Source organism: Hyperoodon ampullatus, assembly GCF_949752795.1.
Source record: "Hyperoodon ampullatus genome assembly, chromosome: 13".
In the NCBI taxonomy this organism is placed as follows: Eukaryota; Metazoa; Chordata; class Mammalia; order Artiodactyla; family Ziphiidae; genus Hyperoodon; species Hyperoodon ampullatus.
In genome coordinates, this window is record NC_136926.1 from 66,094,656 (window position 1) to 66,115,383 (window position 20,728).

General features: G+C 37.6%; 1 protein-coding gene across 1 annotated transcript in view; it reads right to left on the reverse strand.

Annotated features, from left to right (window-relative positions):
- ACAA2 (acetyl-CoA acyltransferase 2) overlaps positions 1–19,202 on the reverse strand; it is a gene marked incomplete at its 5' end in the record, with an annotated part of 36,450 nt that extends 17,248 nt beyond the window's left edge. Inside the window, 3 exons of the mRNA XM_079718186.1 lie at positions 6,360–6,488; positions 11,202–11,368; positions 19,187–19,202. Coding sequence (XP_079574312.1) covers positions 6,360–6,488; positions 11,202–11,368; positions 19,187–19,202 — 312 coding nt within the window. The remainder of the gene's footprint in view (positions 1–6,359; positions 6,489–11,201; positions 11,369–19,186) is intronic.
- Between the last annotated feature and the right edge of the window lie 1,526 nt (positions 19,203–20,728).

The following is a 20,728-nucleotide window of genomic DNA, read 5'->3' on the forward strand; positions in this document are numbered from 1 at the left end:
CACAGAAATCAAAGAAGAAAAAGAAATAAAAAGAACCCAAATTGGAAAAGAAGAAGTAAAGCTGTCACTGTTTGCAGATGACATGATACTCTACATAGAGAATCCTAAAGATGCTACCAGAAAACTACTAGAGCTAATCAATGAATTTGGCAAAGTAGCAGGATACAAAATTAATGCACAGAAATCTCTTGCATTCCTATGCACTCATGATGAAAAATCTGAAAGTGAAATTAAGAAAACACTCCCATTTACCATTGCAACAAAAAGAATAAAATATCTAGGAACAAACATACCTAAGGAGACAAAAGACCTGTATGCAGAAAATTATAAGACACCGATGAAAGAAATTAAAGATGATACAAACAGATGGAGAGATACACCATGTTTTTGGATTGGAAGAATCAACATTGTGAAAATGACTCTACTATCTAAAGCAATCTACAGATTTAATGCAATCCCTATCAAACTACCGCTGGCATTTTTCACAGAACTAGAGCAAAAAATGTCACAATTTGTATGGAAACACAAAAGACCCCGAATGGCCAAAGCACTCTTGAGAAAGAAAAACGGAGCTGGAGGAATCAGGCTCCCTGACTTCAGACTATACTACAAAGCTACAGTAATCAAGACAGTATGGTACTGGCACAAAAACAGAAATATAGATCAATGGAACAGGATAGAAAGCCCAGAGATAAACCCACGCACATATGGTCATCTTATCTTTGATAAAGGAGGCAAGAATATACAGTGGAGAGAAGATAGCCTCTTCAATAAGTTGTGCTGGGAAAACTGGACAGGGACATGTAAAAGTATGAGAATAGATCACTCCCTAACACCATACACAAAAATAAACTTAAAGTGGATTAAAGACCTAAATGTAAGGCCAGAAACTATCAAACTCTTAGAGGAAAACATAGGCAGAACACTCTATGACATAAATCACAGCAAGATCCTTTTGGACCCACCTCCTAGAGAAATGGAAATAAAAACAAAAATAAACAAATGGGACCTAATGAAACTTAAAGCTTTTGCACAGCAAAGGAAACCATAAACAAGACGAAAAGACAACACTCAGATGGGAGAAAATACTTGCAAATGAAGCAACTGACAAAGGATTAATCTACAAAATTTACAAGATGCTCATGCAGCTCAATATCAAAAAACAAACAACGCAATCCACAAATGGGCAGAAGACCTAAATAGACATTTCTCCAAAGAAGATATACAGATTGCCAATAAACACATGAAAGAATGGTCAACATCATTAATCATTAGAGAAATGCAAATCAAAACTACAATGAGACATCATCTCACACCAGTCAGAATGGCCATCATCAAAAAATCTAGAAACAATAAATGCTGGAGAGGGTGTGGAGAAAAGGGAACACTCTTGCACTGTTGGTGGGAATATAAATGGATACAGCCACTATAGAGAACAGTATGGAGGTTCCTTAAAAAACTAAAAATAGAACTACCATACAATCCAGCAATCCCACTACTGGGCATGTACCCTGAGAAAACCATAATTCAAAAAGAGTCATGTACCAAAATGTTCATTGCAGCTCTTTTTACAATAGCCAGGACATGGAAGCAACCTAAGTGTCCATCAACAGATGAATGGAAAAGAAGATGTGGCACATATATACAATGGAATATTACTCAGCCATAAAAAGAAACGAAATTGAGTTATCTGTAGTGAGGTGGATGGACCTAGAGTCTGTCATACAGAGTGAAGTCAGTAAGAGAAAAACAAATACCATATGCTAACACATATATATGGAATCTAAGGAAAAAAAAAAAAAAAGAAGGTCATGAAGAACCTAATGGCAAGACAAGAATAAAGACACAGACCTACTAGAGAATGGACTTGAGGATATGGGGAGGGGGAAGGGTAAGCTGTGACAAAGTGAGAGAGTGGCATGGACATATATACACTATCAAATGTAAAATAGATACCTAGTGGGAAGCAGCCGCATAGCACAGGGAGATCAGCTCGGTGCTTTTTGACCACCTAGAGGGGTGGGATAGGGAGGATGGGAGGGAGGGAGACGCAAGGGGGAAGAGATATGGTAACATATGTATATGTATAACTGATTCACTTTGTTATGAAGCAGAAACTAACACACCACTGTAAAGCAATTATACTCCAATAAAGACGTTTAAAAAAATAAATACATAAATAAATTACTATCTTGAATACACCCATTTTATAAAGCAAAATGGACTCCATCCCAAGAATGTAAACATAAAATCTTTTGTCGCATTATAGTGATGAAAATCACATAAGGTGTCAAAATTTATAGCTGTGATAAAATATAGCCAGTAGCAAAGGAAAACTTTGTCTGATCTGTAATAATGTCAACCTCATTTAAGGAGGGATATAGTTATCAATATATAAGCACCACTTTCATTCTCTATTATGCCATTCTCTTGTCTTATATACTTTTTCCCTCTCTTGTCTTACCAGTCCTGCCATCACATATATGATAATTGGCCAAGCAATTCATCTTTGCTATAAGCTTGGTGAAAAAGCAAAACATATGAACTAAGTACGCTGAAGAAAGGGTAAAATTAATAGCAACAAAAGCATAAAAACATGATTTCCTTGGTGGAAAGTTGTTCAAAGTCAATTTCACACAAATTTTCTTTCCAACCACAAAGGAATCAAGAGTAATAATCATTATTAGTGGTGTTGTTTCCCAATATTTAGTAAGACAGTGTATAAAATCTAAGTACCTTGAAGAAACCACCAGAAATTTAAGACTTAAGGGCTCAGGAACAATAGTATTAAAATAAGTCAGAGCAATTTTCTTAGAGTCATACTTTAATATGAATATAACATTAATGATGAAACTGCATTTAGCCTAGTTCCTTAGAAAATTTAGTAATAACAATATTCCTGTGTTTTAAAGGGAAGAATTTAGTAGTGTTAGGTAGAGGAGTAAAATCTTACCTTGAGGTTACAGAAACATTTAATCATCTTGATTCTCTCCTACTCTGCTATAATATATATTACATTAACTAGATTTATATTCCTATCTGTTTTTGAAAATGAGAATTTTAAGACATTTTCCACGTTTTGTTATATCAAAACAAGCAGACCATTCATTTATATGGATTCAGACTAGGAGAATCCTAGTTATCATCCATAGCATTATGTTATTATATTTGACAATGATGGAAGCTTGTGTATGTAGTATGCCTACACCTGTAATAAAAGTAGATTAATTTGTTCCTAATTCAAATTTGATTCCATTTGAACAAAATTCCAAGTCATATGGCTCAGAACAAAGTCTATATTTGACTTCCACAATTTAAAAAGATATTGACAAAATGAAAAGGAGTTGAGGAAATCCCCAAAGCTGTATATTTAGACCTAGTTCATTTTCATCAAGATCAAGATGTTATTTTACAGACCTAGTTAAAGAATGAGTTTTCACCAGGGGCCACCTAATATTTATTTTCTCTAAGGACTAAAAGAGAAAAAATTGGAACCTGATTCATGATGATTCAGATTAGAAAAAATAGAAAATGTTTTGAAATTTCAGGGTTATTAACTATCACAATGAATATTATTGAGGCTGTGAATTTCCTTTGCATATGTTAAGATTGGCCTCCTTCTATCATCCATGTGGGATAATATATGCAGCTTTAGCTGCCAAAAGTTGTGCAGTGAAAATAGCTACATTTAACATTGTGGTGTGATAAAACACGCTATAGTTGAGGATTCTGCATGTACTTTTGTTTTTTTGTTAATAAAGTAGATTCAAATTTTATTTTTAGTGTGAAATAATTAGAGAGATTTATGGAGTCATCTATCCTAGTCAGCTTGTTCTCTTTATTATATAATGGGTTAAAAAGAAAGTTTAATCTTTAAAAAAATCCTTTAAGAATTCAAGATTTGCATGCATCTCATTGTGGTGATCTGTAGCTTTTGTGTACCCGGCTGTCTATGGTTATAATTAAAAAAAAAAAAAAGGCAGTATTCAGATGAACCTGAACCATAAATTATTTAACATATTGTAAAGTTTGTGAATGTATGTTTTAGGAATGTTCTGTATAAGTTCTCAAAGAAAATCAAAGGTGAATTCATATAACTAGTTTTTGTACATTTACACGAAAAACAGCATGTTACACATTGCAGCTTTTCAATCACTTGTCTGCAGCTACACTCAACATGCTCCTGGATATTTCATTGCACTGGTTGTACATGTAATTGCTGTTATTTTTACAACAGCCGTGCAGCACCCCAGAGGCTGAATTCAGGAAATGAAATTGAAGCTTATTGAAATTTGAGGAACGACTGTCCAGTAATATAGAGAAACAAGAAAATAAGTTGATTTTGCCCCTTATAAATGAACAAAATTGATTAGTAAATGAGCCAAGTTGTACTTCAATTCTGTATCAAATGTCCAGTGAAAGTTCTGATTACTAAAATCTATGCAATTAAAATATTATAAACCCCTTGTTACATGGGTACACTATCAAAACATTTACCTCAGTGTTATTTCAACAATAAGCATGATTAACAATGTTATAGCTCTGAGGTTTTATGTAGACATTAAAAATGCCTATAACAAAAATTAAACAAAAGCGAGAACTTTTTCAGTACCAATAATTAACCAAGTTTTTGCCAGTTAAAGATAAATGTACAATTTTAAATTAAATGGCAAACTAATATGGCTACTGATTCTCTTCCTCAAAGCTTAACCTGAGAGAGGTTCCAGAAACAAGAGAGGTTTATGAATCTTGTAATCTAACAGAAAAACTTTGATAACACAGTTATAAAATGAGTGTAACTGTGTTCCAATAAAACTTCATTTATGGACACTTGCATTTAAATTTCATATAATTTTCACGTGTCATAAAATACTATTCTTCACTTAATTTTTTAACTATTTAAAAATGTAAAAAATATTCTTAACTTGTAGGCTGTAGAAGAACAAGCAGCAGGCAAGATTTGCCAGTGGGCTGTAATTTGCTCATCCCTAAGCCAAAAGGAAAAAGACTGGGTCTAAGGAGTCTTCCAAAAGTCATCAGGAATGACTGAAGAAGAAAGAATTAGAAAAAAGTTGAGATATGAAGTAAAAAATTATGTAATCTAAGTACCCAATTATTTATTTAAATATATATCTAAAATTCACACAGTGATCTTCTCTAGAGGTAGGAATTTAGGGTACTTATATTTTTTTTCTTCTCTATTTTTCTAAAATCCCCATAATGAACATGTTATGTTTTTATTATTTGAAAATAAATCACTTTAAATCTGGAGGGAAAAACAAAAAACAAAAAACCCTCCAAGAGCCTGATGTTTAAAATGATTGCTAGGAAAAGCAGGGTCACTACCTGATATATTGTTACAGAAATAAATTAACCTGAAAGTGATTTATTCATTATAAAGTTTTATCTTTTGTTTTGTAATAACATGAAGACTTTGACAACTTAGATTTTACTATATTCCTTTTCCTTATGCTCAAGGGAACAAATGTATTTGCCCAACTATCCCTTGAAGAGATTATGCTAGTTTGTACTTCTACCAACAGTATCATTCAGTTCCTTTGTAATAAAATACATTTCTTATCATCCTCTAAATTCTCCAACTCCCTTCCTCATCTTAGAGTCTTTATTCAGTGTTTCAAACTGCCTTGTCCGGCACTCTCACAGATCTGGGTTCAGATTCTTCCTCTACAACTTAGTAACCTTAATGCCTTTAATAATCAGTTTCCTTGCCTGTAAAATGGGAATAATAGTTCTTGCCTCATAGGACAGTTGTGAAGATTAAATGAGATACTGAATGTAAATCTATGTGCACAGTGTCTGGCACATAGGAAGCACTCAATAAGAATGACAGTCATGACTAGCTTTTTAAAAATTGTGATAAAATACACATAACATAAAATTTACCATTCTAACCAATTTTAAGTATACAGGTCATTAAGTACATTCACACTGTTATGCAACCAACCACCATCCATCTCCAGAAGTCTTTTTCCATTTCCATACTGAAACCCCATACCCATTAAACACTAACTCCCCATTCTCTCTTCCCCACCAGCTCCAACAATCCCTATTCTACTTTCTGTCTCTATGAATCTGACCACTTGAGGGACCTCATATAAGTGGACTCATACAGTATTTGTCCTTTTGTGACTGGCTTATTCCATTTAGCATAATGTTTTCAAGGTTCATTACTAGCTTTTAAGAAACTATTTTCTATGAATATTTCCAAGAAAAATTAAATATTGACCTCTCCTAATAAGTACTATAAAATTAAAAACCTACAGTGTTATATTGAAGTGAGGCATTTCCTCTAATAACTATTAATATTTTCAGAGAATTAAATAAGATGTTGCCTATACCTGACATCCATTCACAATGGACTGGAAACCAGAGCCACACAGCCTATTAACAGTGACAGCTGGGGTCTCTTTTGGGATTCCCACGCGTAAACCAACATGTCTTGCCAAGTATATAGCATCTGAAGAAGTCTGGAACAGAGGGAAAAGAAAAAGAATTTCCTCTATATATCTAGGAATTAAGAGGAAGGACACAATATAGTAAAATGTTCACAATTTTTCAAAAATTATATGGCTTTAAGGTAGGTAGGACACAATGCATACAGGTACAGCATATTTTATATAATACATGTTAATGATTTGAATAAAACCTGTAATTCGGCCAACTCGATTTTAAACAAAGTATGAGAAATCCTTATATTAAATCCTCAGTAGAACACAGAATTTCATAACAATTAGAACTGTTTAAAAATGGAATACGCTATCTCGAAGTAGTACGTTCTTTAACAGAGGAAGCATTAGAGGCTATGGTTCTCAACCTTGGCTGCACAGTGGAATAACCGAGGAAGCTTTATTAACACAGTGATGTTCAAGCTCCTAACCAAACCAATTAAACCAGAAAGGCTGGAGGTGGCCACAGGCATCAGTAGTTACTTTTAATAGCACCCAGGTGATTGTAATGTGTAACCAAGGCTGAGGCTGGCTGACCTAGGAAGGGGAGAAATGAACAAAGGTCAGAATAAGAGGTGGGACTAGACCACTGCTTCCCAAACTTTAAAATGCACACTGGGGCATCTTGTTAAAATGTAGGTTCTCAATAAATAGGTCTAGGACTACCTGAGATTCTGCATTTCTAACCACTGCCCTGGTGAGGCCAATGTTGCTGGTCCAAGGACCACACTTTGAGTAAGAAGGGATGAAACAACGTTTTTTTCTTTTTAACAGTAACAACAGCTTCTATTGTAGAGAAAGCTAAAGCAAATTTGATAAAATGTAAAGTTACAAGAATAGTACAATGAACACCCTAAAGTTACCGTGATGGACCAATTCTTTACGTTTTATCAAATTTGCTTTAGCTCTCTCTACAATAAAGGTACATTAGTGCCTTTAACACCAAGAACTTTAACACCTCTCAAAATAGGCAGGGCATAAATATATAAGTTCAAAATATAGTCGATTCTTATTATGTGTATATTATATACTTGCAAATTCACCTACTTGCTAAAATTTATTTGTAACCCCCCAAATCAATACTTGCAGCACTTTTGTGGTCATTTGCAGACATGTGCAGAGTGGAGAAAAATTTTAGCTGCACGTTCCTAGCTAAGGCTGAACAAGGGGACACTCTGCCTTCTTGCTTTAGCTCTCAACCTAGAAACAGTAATCTTCCTGCAGTCTATTTAGTTTTATGCATTTTTGTGCTTCTTGTGGGTGATTTTACTGTTTAAAATGGCCCCCAAGTATATAATGCTGAAGTCCTTGCTCTCCAGTATCCCTAAGTGCAAGAAGGCAGTGATGTGCCTCACAGAGAAAATATGTGTTAGATAAACTTCATTCAGGCATGAGTGATAGTGCTGTTGGCTGTGAGTTTAATGCTAATGAATCAACAATATATATTAAATACAGTGTCCTTAAATAGAAACATATATAAAACAAGGTTATGTACTGATCAGTTAACAAAAATGTTGTGACCGGAGGCTCACAGGAACCTCACCCTGTCATTTCCCCTGGGAGCAGTGGTTCAATAGTTGCTAATTCAGTGTACATGGCAACTATATAAAACATAAGTACTGTGAATAATGAGAATTGACTACCATGAACAGTTGTGTGCCAATAAATTAGATAATTTAGGTGAAAAGGACAAGTGCCTAGAAAGACACAAACTACCGAAACCAACTCAAAGAAAAACAGACAATATGAATAGACCTATAACAAGTGAAGAATGAATTAATTAGTTATCAAAACACTACTCACCAAAAAAGCCCAGACTGGCTTCATTACTGAATTCTACCAAACATTTAAAGAAGCATTAATACCAATTATTCACAAACTCTTCCTAAAAAATAGAAAAGGATCACTTCCCAGCTCATCATGAAGCCAGAATTATCCTGATATCAAAACCAGACAAAGACATGACAAAAAAGTACAGATTAATATCTCTTATGAATATGGATATTAAAATCTCCAACAAAATACTAGCAAACAGAACTCAGCAATGTACAAAAAGAATTATATGCCATGACCAGTGTAAGGGTCATCCAGAAATGTAAGGTTGTTTCATCACCTGAAAGTCAATTAATATATCACATTGTAACAACAAAATAAAAAACAAAAATCATATGATCATCTCAATTGACATAGAAAAAGCACTTGACAAAATCCAACACCTTTTCATGATAAAAACATTCAATAACCTAAGAAAAGAGGAGAACTTCCTCAACCTGATAAAGGGCATCTAGAAAAACCCATATAATCATACTTAATGGTGAAAGACTGGATGCTTTCCCCACAATATTAGGAACAAGACAGGGATATTCATTTTTTGTCTCTTTCATTCAACATCAGAGGTTCTAGACAGAGCAATTAGGCAAGAAAAATAAATACATAAATAAAAGAAATCCAGATTGGAAAGAAAGAAGCATAACTATCTCTACTCTCAGATGACATAACGTTATATATAAAAAATCCTAAGTAATCAACTAGAAAACCATTAGAAGTAATAAATGAGTTCTGCAAGGTTTCAGGATATAAAATTAATATATAGAAATCAATTGCATTTCTTTTTTTGAAAAATCAGCTGCATTTCTATACACTTGCAATGAACAATCTGAAAATGAAATAAGAAAACAATTCCATTCACAATAGCATCTAAAAGAATAAAATACTTAAGAATAAATTTAACAAAATAAGTGCAAAACATATTCTGACAACTCTAAGACATTGTTGAAAAAATTAAAGAGGATTTATACAAGTGAAAAAACATGCCATGTTCATGGCAATACTCCTTCAGTTGACCTACAGATTCAAAACAATCTCTATCAGAATCTTAGCTTACTTCTTTGTAGAAATGGGTAAACAGATTCTAAAATTATCAAACTGCAGGAGACCCAGAATAGCCAAAACAACTTTGAAATGAATAACTAAGTAGAAGGACTCACATTTCTTGATTTCAAAACTTACAAAGAAGCAATGATGATCAAGACAGTGTGGAACTGACATAAAAAGGATAGAAACATAGATCAGTGGAAGAGAACTGGGAGCCCAAAAATAAAATCACGTGTCTATGGTCAACTGATTTTCAATAACAGTGCCAAGACCATCCAATGGGAGAAAGAATAGTCTTTTCAACAAATAGTGCTAGAACAAATGGATAGCCACATGCAGAAGAATGAATTTGGACCTGTACCTCAAAACATATATAAAAATTAAATCAAAATAAATCAAAGGCCTAAATGTAAGAGCTAAAAGTATAAAACTTAGAAGGCAACATAGGGATAAGTCTTCATGACCTTAGATATGGAAATGGATTCTTAGATAATGACACCAAAAGCCTGAGCAACAACAACTGAAATTGGGCTTCATCAAAATTTAAAATTTTCATACTCCAAAAGACACTATTAAGAAATGAAAAGATAACAAAGTATAGAAAAATATTTACAAATCATGTATCTGTTAAGGGACTCATATCTAGGATATATAAAGAACACTTATGACTCAATAATAAAAAGACAAATAACCCAATTAAAAAATGAGAAAAGGATATGAATTAGACATTCTCCAAGAAGATATGGCAATGGCAACAAGCTAATGAAAAGTTGTTCAACATCATCAGTCATCAGGGAAAGGCAAATTAAAACCACAATGAGATACTACTTCATATTCACTAGAATGGCTATAATAAAAAGACACACAATAACAAGTGTTGACAAGGATGTGGCAAAAGTGGAACCTTCATACACTGTAGGTATGAACGTAAAATGTTTCAGCTGCTTTGGAAAATAGTCTGAAAGTTTCTGAAACAATTAAATGTAGAGATACCATATAGCCTAGCAATTACACTCATAGGTATACACCCAAGGGAAATAAAAACCTATGTCCACACAAAAACTTGTACTTGATGTTCAAAGCAGCATTATTCACAAGGGACAACTGTGCACCTTTTTCTGAGCCTTATCCCAGCTCTAAGAGCTGAAAGTGCTCAGTGCAGGAGGTGGCAGTAGCCTCAAGTCTTCTCAGCCTGCCTCACCCTTCTCAGTCTGGAACCACCTTAACGAGTCAGGAGAACAGTGATTAGGGCCCCAGTACTGTCAGTGGCAATGCACTCAGTGTAGAGCCTCCGTCCCACCAATGAGGCCTGGGAAGAGTAAGACTGTCACCACTTCATGGCCACACTTTGAAGGAATATTCAGCTTTCAATTACTGCAAATGAATCATCTATTTTGTATACCATACATAGCAAGGTAGAGGGTAAAGGAGCTTCTCATTTCCCACAAAACACTGACCAGGCTCCTACTGTGTGTAAGAAATTGTGGGAGATGTGTTGCATTGCTTGGGTTTGCTACCCTCCTTAGTGGCACACAGAGAGAACCAATTTACTTCAAATAAGTCAAGGAAATTAATTTGCTATTTAAGAAGCAATAAAATGTATCCCAAGTCCCAGACAGATCCCAAATAGATATATAGTTTCTGAATATATGTTCTTTTGAATTATATATGTTCTTTTGAATTATATATGTCCTTTTGAATTATATATGCCATTGCTTCTGGAGTCAGAGGACTCCTCAAATTATGAATACCTTCAACTATTATTAACTAGTACACCATTACAACACGTTAAAGGAATTATTTTTAGAAACTGATAAAAGAAAGCAATAGGAATGAATATGTCCCTTCAGCCCTACTAACCTGTATGACGTTGCCTACAACGACACTGTCAATAGTTTCAGGTAAGACTTTGCCAGCAGACAAGGCAGACCTGGCAGCAGATTCAGCCAAGTCAGTAGCTGTGAAGTCTTTCAGAAGACCTCCATAAGCTCCAAAGGGTGTCCGCTTAGCAGCAACGATGAACACACCTGTTGCAAAGAGGAGAGATTTATGAGCAACTACAGGTTAGTCAGTGTCCCTAAAATGCTTTAAATAATTTCATTGTGAACCTTATTGTAAAGTACAATTTTCAATTAAATAACTAAAAATCTTTGTCACATAATAATACATAGAATGGGTCACACTCACAGAAGCAGTACTAAAAGTTATCATTTTGATCAATACCTACATGCTGGCACCAAGAACTGCACTGCAGGCTACGATGTAAATTCATTTTGGCTAGATGACATTCTTATAATCTGATGATTTGCAATGCTAGAAACATTTGTTTAAAATGAAATGCTTCTTCTATTTGCTGGAGTATATTGCCTAGTCACAGAATCAAAGAATCTCCCAACTAGAAGGTACCTTAACGTTGTTTGAGGCCAACCACTCATCCTATAAGAACATCCTCTAGAATATTACTGACAAGAGGTCCTCTCTAACTTCTGCTAAAGAACTTTCAGTAAGAAGGCATGCTCCATTGTGTGAAGCATTGTGCCCGTGCATAGGCAACATAACCTAACGATTTGTTTTCTCATACTGAGCTGGCTTGGCTTACCAAGTCTTCCATCTACCAATCGTAGTTCTATCCAAGTGCATTCCAAACTCAGACAGATTATATAGCTTCTAGAACATACACTGCTTTGAATTTGTATTACATATGTCACTGCTTCTAGAGTCAGAGGATGACTCAAATTACAAATTTCAAATAATGTGAACTATTATCTTTTACTCTTAGAATAAAATGAGCAAAACAGATGACCTTTAACATGGGTAGCCCCTCCAGTATCTGGAGTCAGCTAACCTGTAAAATTCCCCAGACCTAATGACTCTTTTCCCAAATACACAAAAAGCATTCTTCCAACAGTTCTTTATTTAACATTAATTCTGGTTGTTTTTCTCTAAAGACACTCTCATTTGCTAATATCCTATTATAATGTGTCAGTTAGAATGTAACAAAGTTTCCTACATCTGACCTAACCACAAAGGATACAGAGGAATTATCTATACATCTATTATTGCAAAGACTACAAATTTGCAGTATCACTATTGGTTCGATTGGTGTCCCTGTACAGATAAATACAAATTGTCCCTTCCCAAGGCATTCTACTGCCACCTGCCAAAAAATATATATATATGGTTAACAAATCTACAATGACTATGATATGAGTGGCACCCACTAGAGTTGCGAAATGCAAAGCCTGCATACTGGGTAACAACATCGGTTACAGCAGCTTCATCACACTAACATTTACTAGGCACCTACTGAGTACTAGACATCTCATCACTTGTCATATAGTATCTAATCTTCCTAACAACTCTGCAAGGTAAATATTACAGCTAACATACATGGGCACTTACTGTATGATGGACTTCATGCTTGATGCTTCGTATACACTAACTAAATTTTCCCAAAGACAATCTGAGCACACATTTCCACATCTTGCCAAGAAACTAAGGGACTTTTAACAAGGGATTATACCCAGATATTGACCTATAATTGAGACCATGCAAACATTATACCACTATTGTTATCTGGGTACAATTCTCCTGTTTATGTTAGAGATCTCTTTCCACGGAACAAACTAAATCTATCCTAAAAAAAATTCCAGCTTCTTCTTTCATTCCTACTTTGAGAAATTTACAGTCTAAAAGAATGTTAGGAGCAACATATATAACTATACTTTAGAACAGAGCCAATCAGTTCTTTACAGATAAAATATTCAGATACTTACAAAAGGCCATAAATATTGGTTTGGTGCACTACAGATGTTTTCCTCTTGAGATGGGTTATTCTGGGCCACTATGCCTTCCTGTAAACATTCTCTAATCCTCCTTGATTAATAGTCTCTGCCTATTTTTATACTGGTATTTGCTTTATTCCATTTTTCTTTCCCCTTTGCTTGCCTTCTTCCTAATTTTGGTACAGTCCTGCTTCTGGTCATCACCTAATATGCCCCTATTTGACCAACTCTCCAGTAGACACTGACGATATATAAGAATGGCTTCCTCAAGTCCTTGGAGAATGAACAAAAGTAGGCAGATGTAGAGTAGATATGGGAAAAGGGAATAGCACAGGGTGAGTGTCCAAGTTATTTATAACCTCTAACTTGAAGGCCAGCAACTCACGCTAAATAGAATGGCGAGAATTCAGAAACTCAAAGTCTTGCTGGCTTGAAGAATCAGAGAACTGAGTTTATGGCAATCACAGATACTGGAAACTGAGGGGGGGATCTGTGAGAGAAAAGCATCACAGTGGGGAGCCCAAATATCTGGCTGAATCCTCAATCATGAACCTGTGGGGACAACTACAACCACCTCAGCTAAGCCTAAATGAATTAGTTAGATCTGAGCTACTGCCCTCTACAGGGGAGACAAAGTGTACAGTTTGAGTTCAGCCAAATTAACTGCCTGCAAAAATAGTTAACTAAATAATCGCTAAGTCAATACTTTTTGGAAAGTACCAGAATCCAGTCTCTACAATGGTTCACCTGCACTGTCCACCACACAATCCAAAATGTATTCACCTATGAAGAAACAAGAAAATACAGGCATACCTCAAGAGATATTACAGGTTTGGTTCCAGACTACTGCAATTAAGCAAGTCGCACGAATTTTTTTGTCTTCCAGTGCCTACAAAAGTTATGCTTCTACTGTAGCCTGTTAAGTGTGCAATAACATTATGTCTAAAAAAATGTGCATACTTTAATTTAAAAAATACTTTATTGCTAAAAAATACTAACCATCATCTGAGCCTTCAGTGAGTTGTAATCATTTTGTTGATGGAGGGTTTGAAACATTGCGAGAATCACCAAAATGTAACACGGACACAAAGTGAGCAAACGTTGTAGGAAAAATGGCACCAATAAACTTGCTCAACTTCAGGGTTGCCACAAACCTTCAACTTGTAAAAATCCGTAGTATTTGCAAAGTGCAATAAAATGACATATGCCTGTGTGACTCATTCTTGAGATAAAAGAAAATCAAAAGCAACCAACCCCAAGATGACCCAGATGTTAGAATTAGTAGACAAGGATTTTAAAGCAGCTGTCTATCATAACTATGCTCAAGGATGTATAGAAAACTTTGTTCATAATAAAGGATAGGACATCTCCACAAGAAAAAAAAAGAACCAAAGTGAAAATTCTAAAACTGAAAAATATCTGAAATAAAATATACACCAAATGGGTGTAAAAGCAGAATGGAAGTGAAAGGAGTAAGATTCAGTGACCTTGAAAGAGATAAATAGACATTACCTGATCTGAAGAACAGAGGAAAAAGATGATTGGGGAAAACAAAACAAAACAAAAAACATGGGCAAAGTCTGACAAAGGAACAAAGGCAATTCAATGAAGAAAGGATAGTCTTTTCAATAACTGGTGCTGGAACAACTGGACATCCACATGCAAACAACAACAATAACAAAGTAGACAGACCTTACACCTTTCATAAAAATTAGCTCAAATTGGAACCCAGACTTAAATAAAAAATTCAAAGACTATAAAACTCCTAGAGGATACCAAAGGAGAAAATCTAGACAACCTTTGGTTTGGCTTGGTGATAACATTTTAGATACAACACTAAAAGCACAATCCATGAAAGAAAAATTTGGACTTTATTAAAATTGAAAACTTCTGCTCTTCAAAAGACCTTACTAAAAGCACAAAAAGACAAGCCACGGACTGGGAGAAAATACTTGCAAAATACTTACCTGATAAAGGGCTGGTATCTAACGTATACAAAGAGCTTTTCAAACTCAATAATAAGAAAACAAACAACCCAGTTAAAAATGCATAAAAAATGTGAACAGACACCTTACCAAAGATACTATACAAATGGCAAATAGCCATGTGAAAAGATGTTTGACATCATGTTATTAGGTAACTGCAAATTAAACTAACAATGAAATACTATCCCACAACTATTAGAATGGCTAAAATCCAAAAAACACTGGCAATACAAAACGTTGGTGAGGATGTGGACCAAAAGAAACTCACCCACTGCTTCTGGGAATGCAACATGGTACAGCCACTCTGGAAGACAGCGTGGCAGTCACTTCCAAAACGAAAACTAACCATACTCCACTCATGATCTAGTAGTCACACTCCTTTGTATTTACCCCAGTGAGTTGAAAACTTAGGTCCACACAAAAACCTGTACACAAATGTTTATAGCGGCTTTATTCATAATTGTTAAAACTTGGAAGCAGCCAAGATGTTCTTCAGTAGGTGAATGGATGAACTGTGGGACACTCATACAATGGAATATTCTTCAGCACTAAAAAGAAATGGGGTATCAAGTCATGAAAAGACATGAAAGAAACTTAAATGCATATTGCTGGTGAAAGAAGCCAATCTGAAAAGGCTACACACTGTATGAGTCCAACTATATGACACCTAGAAATGGCAAAATTATGGAGACAGTAAAAAGACCAGCGGTTATCAGGGGTTGGGGGTGGTAGGGAAGGAGAAATTAATGGGTAGAACACAGGGAAATTTTAGGGCAGTGAAACTACTCCTTATGATACTATAATGGTAGATACATGCCATTATACATTTGTCAAAACCTATAGAACTATACAACACAACAAATGAAACAATGTAAACTGTGGACTTTAGTTAAAAATAATGTATCAGTATTGGTTCATCAATTGTAACAAATGTACCACATTAATGCTGCTAATAATAGGGGATAACGGAGTGAGGCGAGGAAGTATATGGGAATGCTCTGTACTTTCTGTTCAATTTTTTTATAAAACTAAAAGATAAATTTACAAATTCAAGCCCAGTAAACTCCAAAGTGAATAAATGCAAAATACACACACACACTCACTCATCTTGGCACATGATGGTCAAACTTCTCAAAACGAAAGACAAAATCTCAAAAGCCAGAAAAAATGATATATTGCATACATGAAAATGATTCGAACTGAACATTGACTTTTCAGAAACAATGAAGGCACATTTCATTTGCTTCTCCATAAATTTCCTGTCATGAGTTTTTTCCTTGTATTTCATAATCTAAGAAAGCATTTTTGTGTGGGAAGTGCGCACGGTGAAATATGAGAAATCTACAAAAGAGTGTGCATGTGTGAAAATGAAAATAAAAGCAAGAACTTCCCCTTTCCTTACATCACGTCTGCTTACTTGAAGCACCCAGGCTATAAAGGTTAGCATGAGCAATGCTAAAACTGAACTAATACAATTATTTTGAATGGGGAAAAAGCTATTAAGTGTATTTTTAAAAATAATCTGGCATGTGCAGGTACAAAGACTAGACAATCTAAAGGATTTTTTCCTGTAATTTCATAAACTGGATACCATGGTAATAATTATTTGATCTGATGTCGATTTTATGTGGAAGTTGAAAGGTCTAAAATTTAACAATTGTTAACACCCAGCTAAGATCTTGTGTATTTTAAAAGGCTCTGAAAATTCAGAGGTTAAAGATTTTTACTGAAAGACAATGAAAAGACATATTAATCCAGAGCACAGTGAGTCAGAAACACCAGGAAAGGGCCTGGCAATGTGGCAGATGTGACCACAGAGGAAAAATAACACTAGAAGAGAAAGAGGAATTCTGCCTTCTTTTCTATTACATTGTTAGGCAAATATTTACTCATTTAATTACAGCAACTGCAGACAGCAACCAAAGCTAACAAGGAAAACTGCTGCTTCTGTATCCACTTCAGTTTCAGGATTAATCTGGCAGCTCTCTGACCCCTGCCCCCGCCTGCCCACCTCACCTGCTTTGAAGGGTTGCACAAACATTCCCAGCAAAGCTAAGGAGCGGTAAGAGAGTTAATATTTGTTGAGTGCAACCCTTCTACCAAGCCCTGGGACTGGTGCTAATAAAAAGCCGGGGTATTGGTTCTACAGAAATCTGACAAATTAATGACAATCTTTACCAAAGTCAATTTTGCTCCCATTCAAATGTGTCCTTTCCCCCACAAGAACCAGTCGCACGTTCTCTCTCACCCACTAGTCCTGGAAGCACCTAGTATGCTACTTGAGAGAAGTACGGATCTGTAATGTATTCTAACTAACCAATAACCATCAAGACACTAACTACCATTAGAGACAAGCCATTCTACCTTTCTGGACACCAGTAAAACAGGGAAACATTCCCTGTAAAACAGTTTACAGTTTCCCTGTAAAACAGGGAAATGGATAAAAATACGATCACTAACTTTAACACCATAGTGAGTGGTATCCCAAATTTATAAACTTCATACTTCCTTAATGCAGGTGTTGATGTACATCCTCTCCCCTTACTGGGTTCATAGTTTTCATCAAATTTTCAAAGGGGTCTGTATTAAAATAAAGTGGTCAGAACCACTGATAAATTCTTATACAGAGAAATCAATAAAAATATAATTTCCTTTTAAAGAAGATAGCTCATGACCATGCAGCTTTTAAATAATTTGGGTTTTGTGAAGACCTCATCTAAAAAAAATCAATATGCTGCTTTATTAAATTCAGGATTGTAAAGAGCACTGACAAATTAAATTAAATCCTCTTGTCTCAGAATACCTATTTCTCACTTGAACTATTTACATGTCATTTTGGCTCTTCTGAGCTCCAGATCCCCCTAACCAACTGCCTACCTGATATCTGCACTTGAGCACCTCAATATTCTCTTACAAATCCGTCCCTTCCCCAGTTTTCCTCACTCCATAAGGAGTATCATCATGAACACAATTCCTCAAACCAGAAACCTGGTCATTCTTGACATTCCCTTCTCATTGACCTGCCACATCCAACCTATCACAAGTTCTGTCAATTCCAACTCCAAATCTATCTCAAATCATTCCTTCCCCTTTCCCCCAACTCCACTGTCCCCCACTTGAGTCAAAACCACCATCTGCTGTTGCCTTTGCAATAGATGCTTAAATGCTCTTAAATTCTCCTCCTTGCTACATAGGCAGCCTCATAGCCCTGAGGAAATGGGGGCAGATGGGATATCAGACCTGTTATTCTACTTTAAGGTAGGAGATTGCCTTCTTTTGAATTTAGAATAAAACCCCACCTCCCTTCACAGCGCGCCCACAGGGCCCTGGACCACCAGAATGTTGGTTCTTAGATAGATCCTGCCAAGTGTTTTTCTGCCCGGGGCCTTGATATATAAAGTGTTCCATCTGAAGGTTCTTCAAAGGACACATAAAGTAAGGATGAGCTTTCATCCTTATTCCGAACAAACTGCGACCATTTGTTATGAAAAGGGAGTCTACATATTTTTTTTTTAAGTTAATAACTGTAGAATTTATGTACTCAATGACTGCACTCTTCTGGAGTCACTCGAAAGAACAGAAGGGAAAGGGATTAAGGAAAGTTCTCCAACAGATCGCCACCAAGCACTGTGGGGGAACAGAAATCCCCTGCCGACTCCAAAACAACATTCCTTCCTTTCCCCCAAGCCCCGCCCACCCTCTGACCAAGTCCGAGGCCGCCGGGCTCCTGGGAAAGGCACCCCTCCGCCCCAGGCCGCCTCGTGCTTATGGCGCCGCCCCAGTCTTCCAAATAGCTAACCTCGAACTAGGTGGGTCACTACCGCGCGAAGGCAGATGACCTTCAAGGTCAGAAGCAAGCAAACCGTGGTCTCAGCTCTCAGCTGGAAGTTGCAGGGAGATCACAGTCGCTAGTGCCTGACAAGTATGTTTTCTCCTGAACCCAAACAGTGCTCTCGGGTTGGGGTTTTATCAAGTCCCCTTTACTGCCTAGGAGGCCTCGACTCCCCGCCGGGACCGGGCCCCTCCCCATCCCCCCACGAGCCAGGGGCGAGAGAGGCGAGGCTGTAGGAGTCACCTCGGAGCAGGGCCATGGCGGCGGGCGGCAGCGCAGGGGTCCTCCTCCGCGACGCTGACGTACCGCCCCGGGTACCCGGTCTTTAAGCGCGCGGGGCGGCGCCAGCGTGGCCTCGGCCGCGCCTTTTTACCTACTTCGCGCCGCTCGGCCAGGGCTCTCTCTCTCTTTTGGCAGGACGCGGCCCTCTGCGCCACCCCGTGGGAACCAAGGGTACCAAAACCTCCCGGGGAGACCGGCCTTGGACAAGAGAAAGTTCCTCGCAAGCGGATTTTTTTCCTCATATCGCTGTTTTTAAAGACTTTGTCTCCCAATCAAGAGAATGATTTGACTCTACCCTGTCCATCCTATCCACGGCCTCTATACGCCCCGCTACCCCCAACAGGTAATTAACGTGCTTCTTCATCCCCACTCCTGAATTTTCTTAAACGTGTGACCAGGCGGTCGAAAGTGTGGAACTGCTTTGAAGGAGGTGGGGTGCGGCCGGGCGCTGCCGGCGGACCGGAAGTCGAGTGGGGAGTCTCGGAAGACGGCGGGAGGGGATTGGCTGAGGGACTCCCGCAGGCTGGGGAGAGCGGCTGTGCAGACCAGGGGCAGAGGCCTAGACTGCGGGGCCGGCGAGGGGGATAGGCCCGGGGAGGTTGGCAGGCGTGGAATGTAGCGAGTGGCGTAGGGCAGGGGCGCCCCCGGGTCCACGATGCAGCTCCGGATGAAGCCGCAGTATTTTCCTTATATGATCGGGCCCAATGGCTGGCGAAGCCGCTGGCGGAGCCTGAGAGGATTATGAAAACTTGTCAGGCGAAATGGGGCCAGGGAACCGGGGGCTGGGAGATGAGGGTGAGCCGGTTAGGCTACGGATGAGGGAGGTTAGGGATGCCTCTGCCGCTGTAACTGTGAGCCCTGGTCGATGATGACGTGACCACTGCGCAATCTGAGTTCTGGGAACCAGGTGATGGAGTGTGTGCTGAGAACGGACTGAGACCGGGCGAGCAGGAGGCGACCCGGGCAGAGAAGGGTCAGATCCCCTGCGCCAGGGCTCGGAGGCTAGCCAGGCTGCCTCGGGCTTGATTCGCGTGGTCGGTGTGGTGTGCTCCAAGGAAAAATAACAAGATTTAGCTAAAAGGGCCAACATCGCCGGAACAGAGTTACCAGACCCTTATCACTCTGTCATGCAGCAACCATTGCAACATCTCTGAGCTTTTCCAAGCAGCATGCCTTGCTCCTTTTCCATACCATATACAGAAAGGTATTCATCCCACTGGAAACATGCAGATCCTACCCAATCAGCGGGTGACTCAGAAGTCCCTTTGTTCTCTGGCTATAAAAACAGACAAGCAGGGTATATGCCCAGTAGTGGGATTGCTGGCTCGGATCAGCTCGCTGCTTTGTGACCACCTAGAGGAGTGGGATAAGGAGGGTGGGAGGGACAGGGACGCAAGAAGGAGGGGATATGGGGATATATTTATATGTATAGCTGATTCACTTTGTTATAAAGCAGGAACTAACACACCATTGTAAACCAGTTATCCAATAAAGATGTTAAAA